The following is a 25,402-nucleotide window of genomic DNA, read 5'->3' as shown; positions in this document are numbered from 1 at the left end:
ATATTCCTGTATATAGGAGCAGTATTATAGTAGTTATATTCTTGTATATAGGAGCAGTATTATAGTAGTTATATTCCTGTATATAGGAGCAGTATTATAGTAGTATATTCCTGTATATAGGAGCAGTATTATAGTAGTTATATTCCTGTATATAGGAGCAGTATTATAGTAGTATATTCCTGTATATAGGAGCAGTATTATAGTAGTTATATTCCTGTATATAGGAGCAGTATTATAGTAGTATATTCCTGTATATAGGAGCAGTATTATAGTAGTTATATTCCTGTATATAAGGGCAGTATTATAGTAGTTATATTCCTGTATATAGGGGCAGTATTATAGTAGTTATATTCCTGTATATAGGAGCAGTATTATAGTAGTTATATTCCTGTATATAGGGGGCAGTATATAGTAGTTATATTCCTGTATATAGGAGGAAGTATTATAGTAGTTATATCCCTGTAAATAGGGGGCAGTATTATAGTAGTATATTCCTGTATATAGGAGCAGTATTATAGTAGTTATATTCCAGTATATAGGAGCAGTATTATAGTAGTATATTCCTGTATATAGGAGCAGTATTATAGTAGTTATATTCCTGTATATAGGAACAGTATTATAGTAGTATATTCCTGTATATAGGGGCAGTATTATAGTGAAAATTTGTTTACTCACCTGTAATTTTACTTTCCTCGAGGCATTAGGCAGCACATATGGGTCTTCAGTACCCACTGACCCCACTCCAGGACCGCCCACCTAGATCTTAAATTAGAATAAAAAAAGGTTAGAACCCATCCTATAGGCTGGAGACAGCCTGATTACCCTTAAATATCCACACCTAAGGAACCACAATCGTGTAATAAAATAGACAACATCAATGCAAATAAAATTTATTGGGAGGGTTAGTGTGCTGCCTAATGCCTCGAGGAAAGTAAAATTACAGGTGAGTAAACAAATTTTCACTTTCCTCTTCGGCTACGGCAGCACATATGGGATATGCAATAGACACAAAAGGGGGGGTTATCAGGTAGACATACGAGCTGCTGACAGAACTCCCGTACTGAAGGCTGGGTCCCCTGCCTGAGTGTCAAGCCGGTAATGCCTTATGAACGTAGATGACGTAGTCCAGGATGCAGCATTACAGATGTCGATCAACTGTACTTGTTGCCTTTCCGCCCAGGAGGTGGCCGTCGCTCGGGTGGAATGTGCTTTCAGCGGATGAGGAGGATCCAATCCATCAGAGGCATAGGCTTCCAGTATGGTACACTTAATCCAGCGTGCCAGTGAATCTTTGGAGGCCTTTAACCCTTTCCTAGGACCAGCAAACAAAACCAATAGGTTCTCATCCCTGCGGAACTCCTGGACCCGGGATAGATAACACTTCAGGGCTCTCTTGACATCCAGAAGCTGCAGACGTTGTTCTTCCTCAGAGGCCGGATTGGCACAGAAATCAGGCAGAAACACTTCCTTGTTTATATTGGCAGACGACGCCACCTTAGGGATGAATGATGGCATAGTCCTGAGCCGGACACCATCCGGCATGAATTTTAGATACGGATAACGGCAGGATAAGGCCTGAAGTTCTCCTAGGCGCTTAGCGGAGGTCACCGCTAGGAGAAACAAAACTTTAAAGGACAACCACTTCAAGTCTATGGATTCTAGTGGCTCAAATGGATGTCGGGTTAATTTGTTGAGGACCAGACATAAGTCCCACGTGGCAACAGGTGAACGGACTGAAGGTCTGAGGTTTTTTAGACCTTTAAAGAACCTGGTGATGAGAGGATTATTGGCATATTCTCCGTCTGTATGTGCATTTATAGCTGTCATGTGCACTCTAAGGGTGTTGGCCTTCAAACCCTTCTCGAAACCTTCCTGCAGGAACAGTAGAATAGATGGTACAGAGATTACATGACCAGTATCTTTAAGCCAGAAGGAGAATTTCTTCCATAGCTTTGTGTAGACAGCATTAGTGGATCTTTTTCTTGAAGAAAGGAGAGTGGTCACAACTTTGTCTGATAAGCCTAAATTCTTCAGTCGGAGCCCCTCAGGAACCAAGCTGTGAGATGTAATTTGCTGAGCTGCGGGTGATGGAAGCCCTTCTGGAGGAGCAGATCCGGATAGAGGGGAAACGTCCAGTACGTGCCCTGAGACAGCTGATACAGGGCTGAAAACCATGGTCTGCGTGGCCAGAAAGGAGTCACTATGATGGTGCGTGGTTTCTCCAACAGCAGTTTTGTTAGAACCCTGGGAATGACCGGAACCGGAGGGAATATGTAAATGAACTTGTTCTTCCAGGACATTGTGAAGGCATCTAAAATGTCCGGAGAGTCCCACCTCCTGAGCGAGCAAAACCTCTTCAGTTTGCAGTTGTCCTTTGTCGCCATTAAGTCCCATTGGGGAAGGCCCCACCTGTCTGCCAGCATGCTGAAATATTTCATATTCAACTCCCATTCTCCGGGGAGCAACTTCTGTCGACTCAGAAAGTCCGCTTGATAGTTTAAAGTGCCTTTGATGTGCACTGCTGACAGTGTCATCACCACTGGTTCTGCCCACTGCATGATCTTTGCACAAAGAGACTGCAGAGATGAACTGCGTGTACCGCCTTGTTTGTTTATATAGTATTTCGCGGTTACATTGTCTGTCTGAATGAGGACGGACTTGTTCTCTAACATCGGCTGGAAGTGGACTAATGCCAGGTAGATGGCTAACATCTCCCTGTAGTTCGACGACATCCTGGTAATGGTTTTTGGCCAAACCCCTTGCGTCCAATGTCCCAGAAGATGGGCGCCCCAACCGGTCTGGGAGGCATCCGTGGTCAGGACAAGCTGTTTCTGCCAAACAAAGCTCTTGCCGGCCAACAGGTTCCTGTCCACCGTCCACCATAGAAGGTCCTTGCGAGCAGTAGTTGATATCTGGATTCTGTGATTCAGAGCAGACAGATCCCTGTTCCAGAAGCGCAATATTTCTTTCTGTAGACTCCTCATATGGCTCTTGGCCCAGGGGACCGCCTCTATAGAAGCCGTCAGAAGGCCCAGAACGCTCATAGCCGTTCTCACAGAAACCGAGGGAGACCGGACCAGATGGAGAATGGCTCCCTTGATACGTTGCATCTTCTCCAGGGGAAGAAAAATCTTCATTACCCTCAGATCCACCATCAGTCCCAGAAAACGAATCCTGTTTGTGGGGAGAAGTTCCGATTTCTGGAAGTTTATTATGAACCCCACCTTCTGCAAAAGCGAGATGGCAACCTGAAGATGCGCCCGGAGAGCCTGATCCGATGCGGCTATCAGAAGCCAGTCGTCCAGATATTGTACCAGCTTGATGCCCTGGAGCCTCAGAGCTGCTACCAACACGACCGTCACCTTCGTGAAGATTCTTGGTGACGGGGATAACCCGAATGGTAGGGCTTTGAATTGATAATGGAGTACACGGCTGCCAACTGCTAGCGCAAGCCTGAGAAACCTTCTGGACTTCACCTGAATCGGGATATGGAGGTACGCATCTTTCAGGTCGAGCGATGCCATGAACTCCCCTTCCTGAGCCAGACTGTAAACTGACCTGATGGTGTCCATTCTGAACTTCGTTTTGACCAGGTGTTTGTTCAGATACCTTAGGTCTATGATTAGACGCCAAGTGCCGTCCGCCTTTGGAACTGGGAATACTCGAGAGTAGACCCCCTGGAACTCTTCTCCTGCAGGAACAGGCTCGATGGCGTCTTTCCGGACAAATTCCTGAAGAAGCGACGAGATTCGGGATTCCTGAATGTTGCAAATGAATCTCTCCCTGGGCAGGTGTTGAAACTCTAGGGCATAACCCTGCTTTATGACCTTGAGGACCCAAGGATCGCTGGTAACAGCCTGCCAGGCTGCAAAGTAACCCAGAAGCCTTGCCCCAACAGCCACAGGGGGCCTGGCGTCAGAACTCCTGCTTGGGATTATCGGGCTGCTTCCTTCGGGACTTATCCTGGAATCTGCCTCGAAATCTCCGATCCGATCTGTCCTGTCCCTGGCGCCTGCGAAAGGAACCTCGGCCTCTCTGATAACGGTAATTCCGATACCTTCTGTATCTGAAGGATGTGGGCAGGGACAGAGAATTATCCTTCTTATTCCGCTGCATCACTTTGTCGAGTTTTGACCCAAACAGTTTCCCGGGCTCAAAAGGCAACGCACAGAAGTTCGACTTGGAGGCCACATCTCCTGTCCAGGGCTTGATCCAGATCGCCCTTCTTGCCGCATTGGCCAGAGCCATATTCTTTGCAGCAATCTTGACCGCATCCAAGGAGAAATCGCATAAATATTCGGCCGCCATCTTTAATGTAGCTACCTGTTCAGACAGATCTTCCCGGTGAACTCCGTCTGTGATATCCGTGGCTAGGTGACTCAGCCACACTCTCACGGCTCTAGCAACAGGGACAGAGGCTAATGAGGCCTTGCTTAGGGAGGCCATGTTGACATGGGACCTCTTTAGGAACGTGTCTGCCTTTCTGTCCATGGCATCCTTTAACATGGAGGAGTCATCACTGGGAAAATAAGACTTTTTCGACAGGTTAGCAATGGCGTCATCCACACTACTCGGCCCCTCCCAGGCCTCAGACATAGCCAGATCGAGCTTATACACCGCCTTAAACCTTGAACCAAGGTCCAGGCGCTTATCTGGCTTTTGCCATTGTTTCTCCATAATAGTGTTCAGCAGTTGGTGACCTGGTAACACAGAAGAGCGTTTCTTTGGGAAATAAAACAGGTTATTCTTATCTTGCTCCTGCCCTTCCAACTGCTTGGATTCCATACAACCCTTCACATGGTCAATTAACTTATCTGCCTTTTCTTTCCTAAACAGATAATAATCCTCCGAAATTTTGTCAGATCCTGAACTGACATCCGACTCATAGCTGTCATCAGAATCATCATAAATATGTCTGGACTGTATTCTGGGTCTCTTAGGGGAAGAGGGCCCTGCTTCCTCCATATGAGATTTGAACCATTCAAAGAATCTCCTGGCCTCAGACACCAGATCAGAAGACTCCTTAGGAGGAGCACAGCCTTTACAGATATTGTCAGGATAATCAGCAGGCAGTGTACGGAGACACAGAGTACACCTGTGGCTGGCAGGATAGTGATCTGTATGTCTGGATGAGTGTCTAGAGGAGTGCCTGGAATGAGCAGACTCTGCATACTGAGCAGTACAAGGGTCACAGATATTGCTGGGTGAATCATCTGGCAGTGGTTGCTTGCATATGGAACAGATTCTGTGCCTGGATTTAGAGGCTCTCTTCCTACTAGAATGGCTTGACATCTGCATATAAACATACAAAAAAACACTAACTAACCATGCCGTCCAATAAGCTTTAAATGAAGGAAAGGACCATATGATTACCTTACTGGCAGAAGCACCCGGCTGCCTAGTACATCAGAGACCTAGTGACCCATACCAGCCAAACTAAATAACTGCCCTGATGAAAGAAAAAACAAGATACTCCACCTCCCAAACCGGAAGCTGTCTGGACGCCAATCATGTAAGCCGTAGAGCCGGCACCCTTCCCGGTGCCTGAGGACCAGCAAAACCGGTCGGAAATGCGTCATGCCGCGGAGGACCCCGGACCGGAAGCGCGTCATGACGCAGAGGACGCTGGACCGGAAGTGCGTCATGACGCGGAGGACGCCAGACCGGAAGCGCGTCATGACGCGGAGGACGCCAGACCGGAAGCGCGTCATGACGCGGAGGACGCCAGACCGGAAGCGCGTCATGACGCGGAGGACGCTCGCATCCTCCACCGGATCCGCGGCGACACGTAGTGCCGCCGACTCGGCAGGCACCGGACCGACAGACCACGTGACGCCACAAAGCAGCGAAGACAGCTGACGGACCAATGATAAGTACAGTGGCTCATGTAATAACTGGAAAATCACCCTGGCATACAGGCTAGTAGAAAACAGGCCCTCTGGCTGCGATATAATGCATAGCAAGAAACATACTTGCATTTAGTCTACATATTTTCATCACTGGAATCCATATAGTAATAGTGGCTGGAAAAAAATAACATACACCGGGACACCGCACCGGTATCAGCCAAACATCAGTGACCGGAAACATGCATCACCGGGACCCCGCACCGGCATTAGCATAACGTCCATAATAATGCATGACCGGGACCCCGCACCGGCATTAGCATGGCATCCGTAATTGGAACATAACCGGGACACAGCACCGGTATACAGCATAGCAACAGCCACTGGTAAAATGCATCACCGGGACCCCGCACCGGTATTAGTATTGCATATGTAATAATGCATGACCGGGACCCCGCACCGGTATTAGCATAGCGTATGTAAAAATGCATGACCGGGTCCCCGCACCGGTATCAGCATAACCTAAATAATATTTGGTGGAGTTATGCCCCGCACAACCTAGAATGACTTGTACCTAAAAAGAGAGAGATATAACTTACCTGAACGGTGGAGAGGTGGGCAGCCTGGAGGTGCATAGCACCAGAAGGATCAGAGGACTGAAAAAAACACGATTGTGGTTCCTTAGGTGTGGATATTTAAGGGTAATCAGGCTGTCTCCAGCCTATAGGATGGGTTCTAACCTTTTTTTATTCTAATTTAAGATCTAGGTGGGCGGTCCTGGAGTGGGGTCAGTGGGTACTGAAGACCCATATGTGCTGCCGTAGCCGAAGAGGAAAGTAGTATATTCCTGTATATAGGGAGCAGTATTATAGTAGTATATTCCTGTATATAGGAGCAGTATTATAGTAGTATATTCCTGTATATAGGAGCAGTATTATAGTAGTTATATTCCAGTATATAGGAGCAGTATTATAGTAGTTATATTCCTGTATATAGGAGCAGTATTATAGTAGTTATATCCCTGTATATAGGAGCAGTATTATAGTAGTTATATTCCTGTATATAGGAGCAGTATTATAGTAGTTATATTCCTGTATATAGGAGCAGTATTATAGTAGTTATATTCCTGTATATAGGGGGCAGTATTATAGTAGTATATTCCTGTATATAGGAGCAGTATTATAGTAGTTATATTCCAGTATATAGGAGCAGTATTATAGTAGTATATTCCTGTATATAGGAGCAGTATTATAGTAGTATATTCCTGTATATAGGAGCAGTATTATAGTAGTTATATTCCAGTATATAGGGGCAGTATTATAGTAGTATATTCCTGTATATAGGAGCAGTATTATAGTAGTATATTCCTGTATATAGGAGCAGTATTATAGTAGTTATATTCCTGTATATAGGGAGCAGTATTATAGTAGTATATCCCTGTATATAGGGAGCAGTATTATAGTAGTTATATTCCTGTATATATGGGCAGTATTATAGTAGTTATATCCCTGTATATAGGGAGCAGTATTATAGTAGTATATTCCTGTATATAGGGAGCAGTATTATAGTAGTTATATCCCTGTATATAGGGGAAGTATTATAGTAGTATATTCCTGTATATAGGAGCAGTATTATAGTAGTATATTCCTGTATATAGGAGCAGTATTATAGTAGTATATTCCTGTATATAGGAGCAGTATTATAGTAGTTATATCCCTGTATATAGGGGGCAGTATTATAGTAGTTATATCCCTGTATATAGGAGCAGTATTATAGTAGTTATATTCCTGTATATAGGAGCAGTATTATAGTAGTTATATTCTTGTATATAAGGGGCAGTATTATAGTAGTTATATTCCTGTATATACGGGGCAGTATTATAGTAGTTATATTCCTGTATATAGGGGGCAGTATTATAGTAGTATATTCCTGTATATAGGGGGAGTATTCTAGTAGTATATTCCAGTATATAGGGGGCAGTATTATAATAGTATATTCCTGTATATAGGAGCAGTATTATAGTAGTATATTCCTGTATAGAGGGAGCAGTATTATAGTAGTTATATTCCTGTATATAGGGAGCAGTATTATAGTAGTTATATTCCTGTATATAGGGGCAGTATTATAGTAGTTATATTCCTGTATATAGGAGCAGTATTATAGTAGTTATATTCCTGTATATAGGAGCAGTATTATAGTAGTTATATTCCTGTATATAGGGGGCAGTATTATAGTAGTTATATTCCTGTATATAGGGAGCAGTATTATAGTAGTATATTCCTGTATATAGGGGGAGTATTCTAGTAGTATATTCCAGTATATAGGGGGCAGTATTATAATAGTATATTCCTGTATATAGGAGCAGTATTATAGTAGTATATTCCTGTATAGAGGGAGCAGTATTATAGTAGTATATTCCTGTATATAGGAGCAGTATTATAGTAGTTATATTCCTGTATATAGGGGCAGTATTATAGTAGTTATATTCCTGTATATAGGAGCAGTATTATAGTAGTTATATTCCTGTATATAGGAGCAGTATTATAGTAGTTATATTCCTGTATATAGGAGCAGTATTATAGTAGTTATATTCCTGTATATAGGAGCAGTATTATAGTAGTTATATTCCTGTATATAGGGGGCAGTATTATAGTACTTTCGTCCATAAGCTTCCGGCTTGCTCTTCCTAGGTTGGCTTTAGTGTATGATGTACGTTCTTTATGATACCCCCCCCCCCCCCCCCCCCCCCCCCCCGGCTCTGTCTCCTCACCTGTGTGCTCCAGTCTGTGGTCACGGTTCCACTAATGGTGAAGGTCACTGATGTGTCACAGTCCAGATCCCTGATGTCGCAGGTTATTCTGACACACGTCCCAACCAAGCAGTTCTGTGGATGGAGATAAGTGGTGTATGTAAGGTGTGGCCCCTGACCTAGCATATATTACATGACAAGGTGGTCTTACAAGATTTGATAATATTAGCGGATTCTTTCAGATTCTTTCCATGGAAGGGGGTGCTGGCATTGGAGTGGTGTATGAATCGTACAGCTGGATTTCTTGGGATGGTTGTGTAGGTGTCCGCACCTGTTCAGCCCTCAGTACAGTCCTCTCCCGGTCTCCTCTCTACACTTTGCCCTGTATCTGCCTACTTGTGGTTGCCCGTCTGATCTCATTCACTTACCTGGTAACGTCGTCCAGCTGTCACCGAGCACCTAGGGTGGGATGGGTAAGTAGGTAGATAGAGACAGCTGGGGGGCTCACTGTCATATCTTCCCCACCTATTCACCCTGGTCGTATCTTCCTAACCCTCTAAACAAGACAAGATATTCAATAAAGAATAGTAAGGCAGATGTGGGTCAAACTGGAAATAGCAGAACGGTAGAAGAACAGCCGGCAAATTCTGAAGTCAGAAGGACCCCAAGCAGTCCCAGCAGAAGCACCAGCTATAAGAGTATATAGCAAGCGCCGTCCCAGAGCACAGGAGGATTTCCTATGTGATGTCAGAGTCACGGTCCAGGGTGTGATTGGACCGGCCCTCTGACATCCAGACCCCAAAGACTGACACGGAAGGGAGATGGGTATAGAAGGAACTGTCCATCGCTACTGTCTAAGCCAGGGATGGGGAACCTTCGGCCCTCCAGCTGTCCCCCCCCCCCCTGGTGTAAGCCATCTGCAGCCAGGCTAGGCTAGCAGAAGAAGCTGGACGGTATAGTGGAACCTGTCAATCACATCACTGGTAGGATACATGCACACTGAATCATGGCCAATAGCGGCGTCTATGCCGCACTGAGGTCTGAACAGGCGCAGACATAACAGTGTGTTGATACTTACTAAAACAGGATTCATTTTTATCAGTTTTTGAAAGTTTTCCTCTCCTGATGTTTCCTCCATCTTGGAACAGGTGGAAATTTCTGTCTGGAAGGGAACAAAGAAGAACAGGATTGTACTCTCAGGGTACATGGGGGGCAATGGACACTTATCCTACCGACGCCAAGTCACCAGACCTGTCCACGCGTCTATGCGAGATTACATTACATCTATCTACCAACTCCTAGGCTATTAGCAGGTGGTGTATAAGGGTTATTGGGTTAGGTGGGCAGTGTCGGTTATTGTATGAGGGTTGCTGGGTCAGGTAGGGTTAGTGTATGAGGGTTGCTGGGTCAGGTAGGGTTAGTGTATGAGGGTTGCTGGGTCAGGTAGGGTTAGTGTATGAGGGTTGCTGGGTCAGGTAGGGTTAGTGTATGAGGGTTGCTGGGTTAGGTAGGGTTAGTGTATGAGGGTTGCTGGGATAGATAGGTAGGGTTAGTGTATGAGGGTTGCTGGGTCAGGTAGGGTTAGTGTATGAGGGTTGCTGGGTTAGGTAGGGTTAGTGTATGAGGGTTGCTGGGATAGATAGGTAGGGTTAGTGTATGAGGGTTGCTGGGATAGATAGGTAGGGTTAGTGTATGAGGGTTGCTGGGTCAGGTAGGGTTAGTGTATGAGGGTTGCTGGGATAGATAGGTAGGGTTAGTGTATGAGGGTTGCTGGGATAGATAGGTAGGGTTAGTGTATGAGGGTTGCTGGGATAGATAGGTAGGGTTAGTGTATGAGGGTTGCTGGGTTAGGTAGGGTTAGTGTATGAGGGTTGCTGGGTTAGTGTATGAGGGTTGCTGGGTCAGGTAGAGTTAGTGTATGAGGGTTGCTGGGTCAGGTAGGGTTAGTGTATGAGGGTTGCTGGGATAGATAGGCAGGGTTAGTGTATGAGGGTTGCTGGGTTAGTGTATGAGGGTTGCTGGGTCAGGTAGAGTTAGTGTATGAGGGTTGCTGGGTCAGGTAGGGTTAGTGTATGAGGGTTGCTGGGATAGATAGGCAGGGTTAGTGTATGAGGGTTGCTGGGTTAGGTAGGGTTAGTGTATGAGGGTTGCTGGGTCAGGTAGAGTTAGTGTATGAGGGTTGCTGGGTTAGGTAGGGTTAGTGTATGACGGTTGCTGGGATAGATAGGTAGGGTTAGTGTATGAGGGTTGCTGGGATAGATAGGTAGGGTTAGTGTATGAGGGTTGCTGGGTTAGGTAGGGTTAGTGTATGAGGGTTGCTGGGTTAGGTAGGGTTAGTGTATGAGGGTTGCTGGGATAGATAGGCAGGGTTAGTGTATGAGGGTTGCTGGGTCAGGTAGGGTTAGTGTATGAGGGTTGCTGGGTTAGGTAGGGTTAGTGTATGACGGTTGCTGGGATTGATAGGCAGGGTTAGTGTATGAGGGTTGCTGGGTTAGGTGGGCAGTGTCGGTTATTGTATGAGGGTTGCTGGGTCAGGTAGGGTTAGTGTATGAGGGTTGCTGGGTCAGGTAAAGTTAGTGTATGACGGTTGCTGGGATAGATAGGCAGGGTTAGTGTATGACGGTTGCTGGGATAGATAGGCAGGGTTAGTGTATGAGGGTTGCTGGGTCAGGTAGGGTTAGTGTATGAGGGTTGCTGGGTCAGGTAGGGTTAGTGTATGAGGGTTGCTGGGATAGATAGGCAGGGTTAGTGTATGAGGGTTGCTGGGTCAGGTAGGGTTAGTGTATGAGGGTTGCTGGGTTAGGTAGGGTTAGTGTATGACGGTTGCTGGGATTGATAGGCAGGGTTAGTGTATGAGGGTTGCTGGGTTAGGTAGGTGGTCAGGGTTAGTGTATGACGGTTGCTGGGATAGGTAGGTGGTCGGGGTTAGTGTATGAGGGTTGCTGGGTTAGGTAGGTGGTCAGGGTTAGTGTATGAGGGTTGCTGGGATAGGTTGGCGGTCAGGGTTAGTGTATGAGGGTTGCTGGGATAGATAGGCAGGATTAGTGAAAGGGTTGCTGGTGTTTGGTAGCTGGTCGGGGTTAGTGTATGAAGGTTGCTGGGATAGGTAGGTGATCGGGGTTAGAGTATGAGGGTTGCTGGGATAGATAGGTGGTTGGGGTTAGTGTAGGACGGTTGCTGGGATAGGTAGGTGGTCGAGGTTAGTGTATGAGGGTTGCTGGCATAGGTAGGTGGTCGGGGTTAGTGTATGAGGGTTGCTGGGATAGGTAGGTATTTATGGCTGCTGGCTTTGGTAGGCAGTCTGGGTTTAGTGTATAAGGATTGTTATGTTAGGTAGGTGGTCGGGGTTAGTGTATGAGGGTTGCTGGGATAGGTAGGTGGTTGGGGTTAATGTATGAGGGTTGCTGGGATAGGTAGGTGGTCGGGGTTAGTGTATGAGGGTTGCTGGGATAGGTAGGTATTTATGGCTGCTGGGGTTTGGTAGGCAGTCGGGGTTTAGTGTATAAGGATTGTTATGTTAGGTAGGTGGTCGGGGTTTAGTGTATAAGGATTGTTATGTTAGGTAGGTGGTCGGGTTTAGTGTATGAGGGTTGTTATGTTAGGTAGGTGGTCGGGTTTAGTGTATGAGGGTTGTTATGTTAGGTAGGTGGTCGGGGTTTAGTGTATAAGGATTGTTATGTTAGGTAGGTGGTCGGGGTTTAGTGTATAAGGATTGTTATGTTAGGTAGGTGGTCGGGGTTTAGTGTATGAGGGTTGTTATGTTAGGTAGGTGGTCGGGGCTAGTGTATGAGGGTTGCTGGGATAGGTAGGTGGTCGGGGTTAGTGTATGAGGGTTGCTGGGATAGGTAGGTGGTCGGGGTTAGTATATGAGGGTTGCTGGGATAGGTAGGTGGTCGGGGTTAGTGTATGAGGGTTGCTGGGATAGGTAGGTATTTATGGCTGCTGGGGTTTGGTAGGCAGTCGGGGTTTAGTGTATAAGGATTGTTATGTTAGGTAGGTGGTCGGGGTTTAGTGTATGAGGGTTGTTATGTTAGGTAGGTGGTCGGGGTTTAGTGTATGAGGGTTGTTATGTTAGGTAGGTGGTCGGGGTTTAGTGTATGAGGGTTGTTATGTTAGGTAGGTGGTCGGGGTTTAGTGTATGAGGGTTGTTATGTTAGGTAGGTGGTCGGGGTTTAGTGTATGAGGGTTGTTATGTTAGGTAGGTGGTCGGGGTTTAGTGTATGAGGGTTGTTATGTTAGGTAGGTGGTCGGGGTTTAGTGTATGAGGGTTGTTATGTTAGGTAGGTGGTCGGGGTTTAGTGTATGAGGGTTGTTATGTTAGGTAGGTGGTCGGGGTTTAGTGTATTAGGATTGTTATGTTAGGTAGGTGGTCGGGGTTTAGTGTATGAGGGTTGTTATGTTAGGTAGGTGGTCGGGGTTTAGTGTATGAGGGTTGTTATGTTAGGTAGGTGGTCGGGGTTTAGTGTATAAGGATTATTATGTTAGGTAGGTGGTCGGGGTTTAGTGTATGAGGGTTGTTATGTTAGGTAGGTGGTCGGGGTTTAGTGTATGAGGGTTGTTATGTTAGGTGGTTAGGATGGTGGAGACTGGAGAGGCCCCCATACACCTTAGTATAAAGGCTATGAGGGCTCTGGGCTTTGGATGGTCTGAGGAGTGCCTGGTCCCCTTCCATGACATTGGCGTGAGGCTGCTCATCAGCCTTGTTCACCTACAGACGCCGGCCCGGGCTGCTATAGACACAGCGGAGCTCGGAGGAGCAGATGTTGTACCTTGGAGCTGCTGATCTTTGGCTTCTTCCACACTGAAGCGTTTCCCAGACGGAGAGGAACCAGAAAGATGATGGAGAGAGGCAGCCGCCGCTGGCCCAGATTGATGACCTGCAGGAGACACCAACCATGGCCGACCAGTCATCTCTTGTATTAAAGGCGCTCTCCTATCTCCGTCATTAAGATAAGTCCTTTAATAGTCCCACCATGGGGAAACTCAGTGTGTTCCAGCAGCATAGTTATTACACATACAAAAAGCTCCAAGGGACAGGCCTTACAGTGACGGTAGGTACAGGCCTTACAGTGACGGCAGGTACAGGCCTTACAGTGACGGCAGGTACAGGCCTTACAGTGACGGTAGGTACAGGCCTTACAGTGACGGCAGGTACAGGCCTTACAGTGACAGTGATTACAGGCCTTACAGTGACGGCAGGTACAGGCCTTACAGTGACAGTGATTACAGGCCTTACAGTGATGGTAGGTACAGGCCTTACAGTGACAGTGATTACAGGCCTTACAGTGACGGCAGGTACAGGCCTTACAGTGACGGTAGGTACAGGCCTTACAGTGACGGTAGGTACAGGCCTTACAGTGACGGCAGGTACAGGCCTTACAGTGACGGCAGGTACAGGCCTTACAGTGACGGCAGGTACAGGCCTTACAGTGACGGTAGGTACAGGCCTTACAGTGACAGTGATTACAGGCCTTACAGTGACAGTGATTACAGGCCTTACAGTGACGGTAGGTACAGGCCTTACAGTGATAGTAGGTACAGGCCTTACAGTGATAGTAGGTACAGGCCTTACAGTGACGGTAGGTACAGGCCTTACAGTGACGGCAGGTACAGGCCTTACAGTGACGGCAGGTACAGGCCTTACAGTGACGGTAGGTACAGGCCTTACAGTGACGGCAGGTACAGGCCTTACAGTGACGGCAGGTACAGGCCTTACAGTGACGGTAGGTACAGGCCTTACAGTGACAGTGATTACAGGCCTTACAGTGACAGTGATTACAGGCCTTACAGTGACGGTAGGTACAGGCCTTACAGTGATAGTAGGTACAGGCCTTACAGTGATAGTAGGTACAGGCCTTACAGTGACGGTAGGTACAGGCCTTACAGTGACGGCAGGTACAGGCCTTACAGTGACGGCAGGTACAGGCCTTACAGTGACGGCAGGTACAGGCCTTACAGTGACGGTAGGTACAGGCCTTACAGTGACGGTAGGTACAGGCCTTACAGTGACGGTAGGTACAGGCCTTACAGTGACAGTTGGTGCAGGCCTTACAGTGACAGTGATTACAGGCCTTACAGTGACGGTAGGTACAGGCCTTACAGTGATAGTAGGTACAGGCCTTACAGTGACGGTAGGTACAGGCCTTACAGTGACGGTAGGTACAGGCCTTACAGTGACAGTAGGTACAGGCCTTACAGTGATGGCAGGTACAGGCCTTACAGTGACGGTAGGTACAGGCCTTACAGTGACAGTAGGTACAGGCCTTACAGTGACAGTTGGTGCAGGCCTTACAGTGACGGTAGGTACAGGCCTTACAGTGACGGTAGGTACAGGCCTTACAGTGACAGTGATTACAGGCCTTACAGTGACAGTTGGTGCAGGCTAGGGCTGGGCGATAATGGCCTAAATCAATATCGCGGTTTATCGTACATGTAGCCGCGGTAACGATAAATTGAACGATAATTATGACACGCCCCTTTTAAAAGCCACACCCCTTTTGAAAACCCCATTTTCCGATGGTAATACAAACGTGAATTTATTCCATATAACAATGTGCAGCAAACGTCACAACTAATACACAATGTTTTGGCGTATTCTACGCCATTTTCAAGTGCCACTTAAAAATGGCGTAGGAGACGCCGAAACATTGTATATTACTTGTGAAGTTTGCTGCATATTGTTATATGGAATAAATCCACGTTTGTATCACCATCAGAGTGCTGCAGAGTATTTTTTACTAGCTGACTTGGTATTCGACTGCTGGCCTCCACAGTTTGTTTAGTGTGCTGCCTATATTGTTTGCTCTATCTATGTGTATATATATATATATGTGTGTGTGTGTGTATAGATAGATAGGAGATAGATATATAGGAGATAGATAGATAGGAGATAGATAGGTAGGAGATAGATAGATAGATAGATAGATAGACAGACAGATAGATAGGAGATAGATAGATAGATAGGAGATAGATAGATAGATAGATAGATAGATAGATAGATAGATAGATAGGAGATAGATAGATAGATAGATAGATAGATAGATAGATAGATAGATAGGAGATAGATAGATAGGAGATAGATAGATAGGAGATAGATAGATAGATAGATAGATAGATAGATAGGAGATAGGAGATAGATAGATAGGAGATAGATAGGAGATAGATAGATAGATAGATAGATAGATAGATAGATAGGAGATAGATAGATAGATAGATAGATAGATAGATAGATAGGAGATAGATAGATAGATAGATAGATAGATAGATAGATAGATAGGTAGATAGATAGGAGATAGATAGGAGATAGATAGATAGATAGGAGATAGATAGATAGATAGATAGATAGATAGATAGATAGATAGATAGATAGGAGATAGATAGATAGGAGATAGATAGATAGATAGATAGATAGGAGATAGATAGATAGATAGAAGATAGATAGATAGACAGATATGGGCCATTCAGACATTGGGGCCTTCATAGTCAATCCACAATCACACCTGTCGGACCATAACCAGATAGTCCTTTATATTAAGTCCACAAACAAACCACCGGGACAAAAACCCCATCAGGCCGGACTTTTCCCATTACATCCATCCTACAAGTGGTCCAAGATGTCGTCTCTCAAGTATAAAGAGATACACACTGAACCAAAAATCCAAGGGATGCTCAACAACTTTAACAACAAGGTGTACCAGAGTAACCCAGAAGGAGTGGACCAAGCGGTAAGGGATCTTAATAATATATTCTACACCATGGCAGAAATGGCTGACCTGCAAAAGAGTAGCCACAAGAAGACAAAAGAAAAAAATCCTAGCGCTTGGTTTGATAAGGAGTGCAAAGGTGTACGGAAGACCCTAAGATCGGCCTCAAATAAAAAGCACAGGGACCCCAACAACACTAAACTGCGGGAGGCCTATGACACAATACAAAGGCAATACAAAACCCTTCTCAGAAGGAAAAAACAGGAGTACACCTTAACCAAGCTCACCCAGCTCCAAGACGCCCTCCAAGAAAACTCCTTCTGGGAACTATGGAACCACCTGGGCACAAAGGGAAAGAAAAACACACTCCACATTCAGAGCGGCAACATCTGGCTCCAATATTTCAAAAACCTCTATGGAGACACCCCGAAAGAGGAACGGAACCCGGACCAAGAACAAATTATATCAAAACTGAAGACCATGGAGGAGATACTGAAGGACTTCCAAAACCCTCTGGATTTACCTATAACACCGCAGGAGATTTCTGAGAGACTATCAACTATAAGGTGTAAGAAAGCCAGCGGTACTGACGGCATCCCCCCCGAAATGATCAAGTACAGCCCACCAGCAATACAGGCGGCCATAGCAAAACTGTACAACATTGTGCTGAGCTCTGGCTACTTCCCTCGTGCCTGGAACCAAGGTGTCATAACCCCAATACACAAGAGCGGGGACAGGTACGACCCGGCCAACTATCGGGGGGTATGTGTCAGCAGCAACCTGGGGAAACTCTTCAACAACATCCTGAACCAGAGAATCCTCAGCTTCCTCACCCAGCACAATGTCCTCAGCAAAAGCCAAGCAGGGTTCATGCCGAACCACCGCACCACGGACCATGTCTATACCCTGCACCGCCTCATCCAGAGCCACGTCCACAACACAAAGAAAGGAAAAATATACGCCTGTTTTGTGGACTTCAAAAAGGCTTTCGATTCGGTGTGGCACCCAGGATTGCTTCTAAAATTGCTGGAGAGTGGAATAGGGGGAAAGACCTATGATGTTATCAAAAGTTCCTACACTGGGAACCAATGCTGCGTGAAGGTAAATGGGAAGAGAACGGCTTATTTCCAGCAGAGCCGAGGAGTCAGGCAGGGCTGCTGCCTCAGCCCAACACTCTTCAACATTTATATCAATGAGCTAGCAGTAGCCCTGGAGTCCTCCCCAACACCAGGTCTCACCCTCCATGACACCGAGGTGAAATTCCTTCTGTATGCGGATGACCTTCTCCTCCTATCATCATCTGAGAAAGGTCTCCAAGACCAGCTAGCCATCCTGGAGAAGTTCAGCACCACATGGGCTCTACCCATCAACCTCAAAAAGACCAACACTGTGGTGTTCCAGAGAAGGAAAACAAAGTCAGCCGGGTCCCCTACCTTCACGCTACACAACCAGCCCCTTACAGCCACCAGCAGCTACACGTACCTGGGCCTGATAATAGAACAGACGGGGAGCTTCAAATCTGCCATCGAGATGCTGAGAGACAAAGCCTGCAAAACCTTCTACACCATCAGAAGACAATTCTACCACCTTAAGCCACCTGTCAGGGTTTGGCTTAAAATCTTTGACTCCATTATTGCACCAATTCTCCTGTATGGCAGCGAGGTCTGGGGTCCTCACACATACCCCGACTGGTCAAAATGGGATTCCAGCCCAACGGAAATCTTCCATCTGGAGTTCTGTAAGCATCTCCTCCAGGTCCATCGAAGCACCTCTAACTGTGCCTGTAGAGCAGAGCTGGGCAGATTCCCCCTGCACCTAACTATCCAGAAGAGGGCGCTGTCATTCTGGGGTCACCTACATGGTAGTAGTGAAGGGTCCTATCACCATAAAGCCTTGCTACACCAAGGGGCCCCAGGCAAAGCAGAGCCCCAAAACATACCCTCTGGAACCCAGCCCAACCAGACAATCCCACCATACCAGCTCACAAAAGCCGGGATCAGGAACACAATAACCAGGAGACAAGAAGACTATGTCCAAGAATGGAGGGAGGAGGTCAGAGCATCCCAGAAGCTGGCCGTGTACCAGAGCCTGCAGAGGGAATACAGACTGGCCCCATATCTGGAGGAGCTTCCCAACCCCAGAGACCGGAAGATCCTGAGCCGCTACAGACTGAGCGCCCACAACCTGGCCATTGAAACTGGGCGGCACCGACAGAGCTACATCCCCAGGGAGAGCCGACTGTGCCAGCAGTGCGACCAGGAGGCCGTGGAGGATGAGGCCCACTTCCTGCTACACTGCTCCAAATACTCAGCAGTGAGGGACACTCACTATAGGAGACTCTCCAACCTCCTCCCAGGCTTCTCCACCATGGAGGAGGAAGAGAAACTACCCATCCTGCTGGGAGAAGAAGAGACCACAGCGACTATAGTGGCACAATACGTCACTGCCTGCCATAGACTGAGAGGAGCGTGATACGTCATGGACTCCGATACCCCAACCCCGATAGGTCATGGACTCCAATACCCCGACCCTGAATGTATTCCCCCCCCACCACCACCACCATGATACATCATGAACCCCTGTACACCGACCCCGGGTGAATCCCATTTCCTCAACTCCCTATTCTCCCCATGCTTTGGCAATGCTAGTGTGTAACTTGGACCTGCCAATAAAGCTTTTTTGATTTGATTTGATTTGATTTGATAGATAGATAGGAGATAGATAGGAGATAGATAGATAGATAGATAGATAGATAGATAGATAGATAGATAGATAGGAGATAGATAGATAGATAGATAGATAGATAGATAGATAGATAGATAGATAGATAGGAGATAGATAGGAGATAGATAGATAGATAGATAGGAGATAGATAGATAGGAGATAGATAGATAGATAGATAGGAGATAGATAGGAGATAGATAGATAGATAGGAGATAGATAGGAGATAGATAGGAGATAGATAGATAGATAGATAGATAGGAGATAGATAGGAGATAGATAGATAGATAGGAGATAGATAGGAGATAGATAGATAGATAGAGAGGAGATAGATAGATAGATAGATAGGAGATAGATAGATAGATAGATAGATAGGAGATAGATAGATAGATAGGAGATAGATAGGAGATAGATAGATAGATAGATAGGAGATAGATAGATAGATAGAGAGGAGATAGATAGATAGATAGATAGATAGATAGATAGATAGAGAGGAGATAGATAGATAGATAGATAGATAGATAGGAGATAGATAGATAGATAGATAGGAGATAGGTAGATAGATAGATAGATAGATAGGAGATAGATAGATAGATAGATAGATAGATAGGAGATAGATAGATAGGAGATAGGGAATAGATAGATAGATAGATAGATAGGAGATAGATAGATAGATAGATAGATAGATAGATAGATAGAGAGGAGATAGATAGATAGATAGATAGATAGGAGATAGATAGATAGATAGATAGGAGATAGGTAGATAGATAGATAGATAGATAGGAGATAGATAGATAGATAGATAGATAGATAGATAGGAGATAGATAGATAGATAGAGAGGAGATAGATAGATAGATAGATAGATAGATAGATAGATAGATAGAGAGGAGATAGATAGATAGATAGATAGATAGATAGGAGATAGATAGATAGATAGATAGGAGATAGGTAGATAGATAGATAGATAGATAGGAGATAGATAGATAGATAGATAGATAGATAGATAGGAGATAGATAGATAGGAGATAGGGAATAGATAGATAGATAGATAGGAGATAGATAGATAGATAGATGGGTGTTTCCTTACTTGCACTCCAGCGCCAGCCGGCGCACTGCTGCTGTGGTTCGATCTCTGACTCTATGGGTGGTGAGAAGATGACCACTTCAATTGATGTATTTACACTTCAATTATGGACATATTATGTACTCGCCGTCTGGCTCGAGCTTCTATATTTTAATCACTACACTTGGCACATGTAAAATATTTTTATAAATGCTTTGTACAAATGTAAAATGTAATTATGTTTGCAAGTCAAACCTTAAATCACGTGTACTTATGCACCAATCACTGGTCTGCACCAATCAAATCACTAGTATAAGAAGGTCTTGTGTTTGCTATGTTATCACGCTTGAAAAAGAAGACGGAGGTCGTTGAAACGTCGCTGCTATCTAACATTGTGTTGTGCTGTTTCACCATGGAATAAATTCACTTGATTTTTTTGCTAAAACCGGTGTGCTGTGGGCGATTTCTAAATCTACATAGCAAAGTCTCGTCAGGACTATACCTGCTGGCACCCACCTGATTGACAACAGTCGTGCTGCTCCAAGATTCATTCTATCTATCTATCTATCTCCTATCTATCTCCTATCTATCTATCTATCTATCTATCTATCTATCTATCTATCTCCTATCTATCTATCTATCTATCTATCTATCTCCTATCTATCTATCTATCTATCTATCTATCTATCTATCTATCTATCTCCTATCTATCTATCTCCTATCTATCTCCTATCTATCTATCTATCTATCTATCTATCTATCTATCTATCTATCTATCTATCTCCTATCTATCTATCTCTCTATCTATCTCCTATCTATCTATCTATCTATCTCCTATCTATCTATCTATCTATCTATCTATCTATCTATCTATCTATCTATCTCCTATCTATCTATCTATCTATCTATCTATCTCCTATCTATCTATCTATCTATCTCCTATCTATCTATCTATCTCTTATCTATCTATCTATCTCCTATCTATCTATCTATCTATCACCTATCTATCTATATATCTATCTATCTATCTATCTATCTCCTATCTATCTATCTATCTATCTCTTATCTATCTATCTATCTATCTATCTCTTATCTATCTATCTATCTCCTATCTATCTATCTATCTATCTATCTCCTATCTTCTATCTATCTATCTCCTATCTATCTATCTATCTATCTATCTCCTATCTATCTATCTATCTCCTATCTATCTATCTATGTATCTATCTATCTATCTATCTATCTCCTATCTATCTATCTATCTATCTATCTATCTATCTATCTATCTATCTATCTCTTATCTATCTCCTATCTATCTATCTCCTATCTATCTATCTATCTATTTATCTCTATCTATCTATCTATCTCCTATCTATCTATCTATCTCCTATCTATCTCCTATCTATCTATCTATCTATCTATCTATCTATCTATCTATCTCCTATCTATCTATCTATCTATCTCTTATCTATCTATCTATCTATCTCTTATCTATCTATCTATCTATCTATCTATCTATCTCCTATCTCTATCTCTTATCTATCTATCTCCTATCTATCTATCTCCTATCTATCTATCTCTTATCTATCTATCTATCTATCTCTTATCTATCTATCTATCTCCTATCTATCTATCTATCTATCTATCTATCTCCTATTTATCTATCTATCCTATCTATCTCCTATCTCTCTATCTATCTATCTCTTATCTATCTATCTATCTATCTCTTATCTATCTCTTATCTATCTATCTATCTATCTCCTATCTATCTATCTATCTATCTATCTCCTATCTATCTATCTCCTATCTATCTATCTATCTCCTATCTATCTATCTCCTATCTATCTATCTATCTATCTATCTATCTATCTATCTCCTATCTATCTATCTATCTATCTCCTATCTATCTATCTATCTATCTATCTATCTATCTATCTATCTATCTATCTATCCATCTCCTATCTATCTATCTATCTATCTCCTATCTATCTATCTATCTATCTATCTATCTATCTCCTATCTATCTCCTATCTATCTCCTATCTATCTCCTATCTATCTATCTCCTATCTCTCTATCTATCTATCTCTTATCTATCTATCTATCTATCTCTTATCTATCTATCTATCTATCTATCTCCTATCTATCTATCTCCTATCTATCTCCTATCTATCTATCTATCTCCTATCTATCTCCTATCTATCTCCTATCTATCTATCTATCTATCTCCTATCTATCTATCTATCTATCTATCTATCTATCTATCTATCTCCTATCTATCTATCTATCTATCTATCTATCTATCTATCTATCTATCTATCTATCCATCTCCTATCTATCTATCTCCTATCTATCTATCTATCTATCTATCTATCTATCTATCTATCTATCTATCTATCTATCTATCCCCAGTCACTCAGTGGCTGCAGGGGGTCAGGTATAGGTCGGCACCTCCTTGCTCCCCCGGGCACCGCTCTCTCTCTCCCCCACATGAATCCTCGGCCTGTCACTCGGTGCTGTAGCACATGTATCTGTGTCCCGGACTGAGCGTCACACACGGCCGCTTCCAGCACTGACAAAACATAACGGGGCTCCGAGGATTCCTGTGCGGTACAGAGTGCGGTGGCCAGTAAAGCATGGAGGTGCCGACCCATACCTGACCCCAACTGTATGTGCGGGAGAGGGGGGGGGGCAGGGCTCACCGTGCAGCTTCCAGAGAAGCTAGGAGGAGAGAGCCGCCCGGCAGCAGCAGCGCTGAGCTCACACTGGAGGGGGCGCTGCTGTCTGTGTGCAGCCTGTCACATCTCCAGCCTTCCTCTCCAGCCCCCGCAGCAGGATCCCTTGTCCTGCAGCAGTATACAGTATGGAAGGCACCTGACTGGATATAGAGGGGGGGTATACACTGACTGGATATGGAGGGGTATACACTGACTGGATATGGGGGGTATACACTGACTGGATATGGAGGGGGGGTATACACTGACTGGATATGGAGGGGGGGTATACACTGACTGGATATGGAGGGGGGGTATACACTGACTGGATATGGAGGGGGGTATACACTGACTGGATATGGAGGGGGGGTATACACTGACTGGATATGGAGGGGGGTATACACTGACTGGATATGGAGGGGGGTATACACTGACTGGATATGGAGGGGGGGTATACACTGACTGGATATGGGGGGTATACACTGACTGGATATGGGGGGTATACACTGACTGGATATGGAGGGGGGTATACACTGACTGGATATGGGGGGGTATACACTGACTGGATATGGAGGGGGGTATACACTGACTGGATATGGGGGGTATACACTGACTGGATATGGAGGGGGGGTATACACTGACTGGATATGGAGGGGGGGTATACACTGACTGGATATGGGGGGTATACACTGACTGGATATGGAGGGGGGGTATACACTGACTGGATATGGGGGGTATACACTGCCTGGATATGGGGGGGGGGTATACACTGACTGGATATGGAGGGGGGGTATACACTGACTGGATATGGAGGGGGGATATACACTGACTGGATATGGAGGGGGGGTTATACACTGACTGGATATGGAGGGGGGTATACACTGACTGGATATGGAGGGGGGTATACACTGACTGGATATGGAGGGGGGTATACACTGACTGGATATGGGGGGTATACACTGACTGGATATGGAGGGGGGTATACACTGACTGGATATGGAGAGGGGTATACACTGACTGGATATGGGGGGGTATACACTGACTGGATATGGAGAGGGGGTATACACTGACTGGATATGGAGGGGGGTATACACTGACTGGATATGGGGGGTATACACTGACTGGATATGGGGGGGTATACACTGACTGGATATGGAGGGGGGTATACACTGACTGGATATGGGGGGTATACACTGACTGGATATGGGGGGGGTATACACTGACTGGATATGGGGGGTATACACTGACTGGATATGGAGGGGGGGTATACACTGACTGGATATGGGGGGTATACACTGACTGGATATGGAGGGGGGGTATACACTGACTGGATATGGGGGGTATACACTGACTGGATATGGGGGGGGGTATACACTGACTGGATATGGAGGGGGGTATACACTGACTGGATATGGAGGGGGGTATACACTGACTGGATATGGAGGGTATACACTGACTGGATATGGAGGGGGGGTATACACTGACTGGATATGGAGGAGGGGGGTATACACTGACTGGATATGGAGGGGGGTATACACTGACTGGATATGGAGGGGTATACACTGACTGGATATGGAGGGGGTGTATACACTGACTGGATATGGAGGGGGGTATACACTGACTGGATATGGAGGGGGGGTATACACTGACTGGATATGGGGGGTATACACTGACTGGATATGGAGGGGGGGTATACACTGACTGGATATGGAGGGGGGGTATACACTGACTGGATATGGGGGGGTATACACTGACTGGATATGGAGGGGGGTATACACTGACTGGATATGGAGGGGGGTATACACTGACTGGATATGGAGGGGTATACACTGACTGGATATGGAGGGGGGTATACACTGACTGGATATGGGGGGGTATACACTGACTGGATATGGAGGGGGGTATACACTGACTGGATATGGGGGGGTATACACTGACTGGATATGGAGGGGGGTATACACTGACTGGATATGGAGGGGGGGTATACACTGACTGGATATGGGGGGTATACACTGACTGGATATGGAGGGGGGGTATACACTGACTGGATATGGGGGGTATACACTGACTGGATATGGAGGGTATACACTGACTGGATATGGGGGGGGGTATACACTGACTGGATATGGAGGGGGGTATACACTGACTGGATATGGAGGGGGGTATACACTGACTGGATATGGGGGGGTATACACTGACTGGATATGGGGGGGTATACACTGACTGGATATGGAGGGGGGGTATACACTGACTGGATATGGAGGGGGGGGGGTATACACTGACTGGATATGGAGGGGGGGTATACACTGACTGGATATGGAGGGGGGGTATACACTGACTGGATATGGAGGGGGGTATACACTGACTGCACATGCACTCTCCTCTATTTCCTCCTATAACCTGATCGTCAGCAGCTGCCAGGAAAGGGTTAACAGTTCCTGTGAGGCTGTAGCTCCTCCCACACCCCTCTCAGACACAGCTCCTGTATGTTCCCTATGAGCTCTGTGGCCAATAGGCCGGATTCCCTCCTTGCTCTGGCCCCTCCCTCTGCCTTAAGGAACCTGACCTTCCTCTTCCTGCCCTCAGTCTCCACAGGAGGGACCTGCA

The 25,402-nt window shown here is 45.4% G+C and overlaps 1 protein-coding gene across 4 annotated transcripts in view; it reads right to left on the bottom strand.

The window, feature by feature from the left end:
- LOC138801675 (integrin alpha-M-like) overlaps positions 1 to 25,402 on the bottom strand; it is an 84,351-nt gene that overhangs the window by 4,445 nt on the left and 54,504 nt on the right. For 3 of the 4 annotated variants that reach the window (XM_069984732.1, XM_069984735.1, XM_069984733.1), the window contains 3 exons: positions 13,365 to 13,472; positions 9,674 to 9,757; positions 8,617 to 8,730 (listed from right to left, as the gene is read on the bottom strand). In XM_069984732.1, the coding sequence (XP_069840833.1) occupies positions 8,617 to 8,730; positions 9,674 to 9,757; positions 13,365 to 13,472 (306 nt within the window). Of the gene's footprint in view, positions 1 to 687; positions 763 to 8,616; positions 8,731 to 9,673; positions 9,758 to 13,364; positions 13,473 to 25,402 lie in introns of those variants that run through there. The other variant, XM_069984736.1, reaches the window with a different exon arrangement.

Source organism: Dendropsophus ebraccatus, chromosome 9, assembly GCF_027789765.1.
Source record: "Dendropsophus ebraccatus isolate aDenEbr1 chromosome 9, aDenEbr1.pat, whole genome shotgun sequence".
In the NCBI taxonomy this organism is placed as follows: domain Eukaryota; kingdom Metazoa; phylum Chordata; class Amphibia; order Anura; family Hylidae; genus Dendropsophus; species Dendropsophus ebraccatus.
The sequence above is the reverse complement of the archived record's forward strand: the minus strand, read 5'-3'. Positions and strand labels throughout refer to the sequence as shown.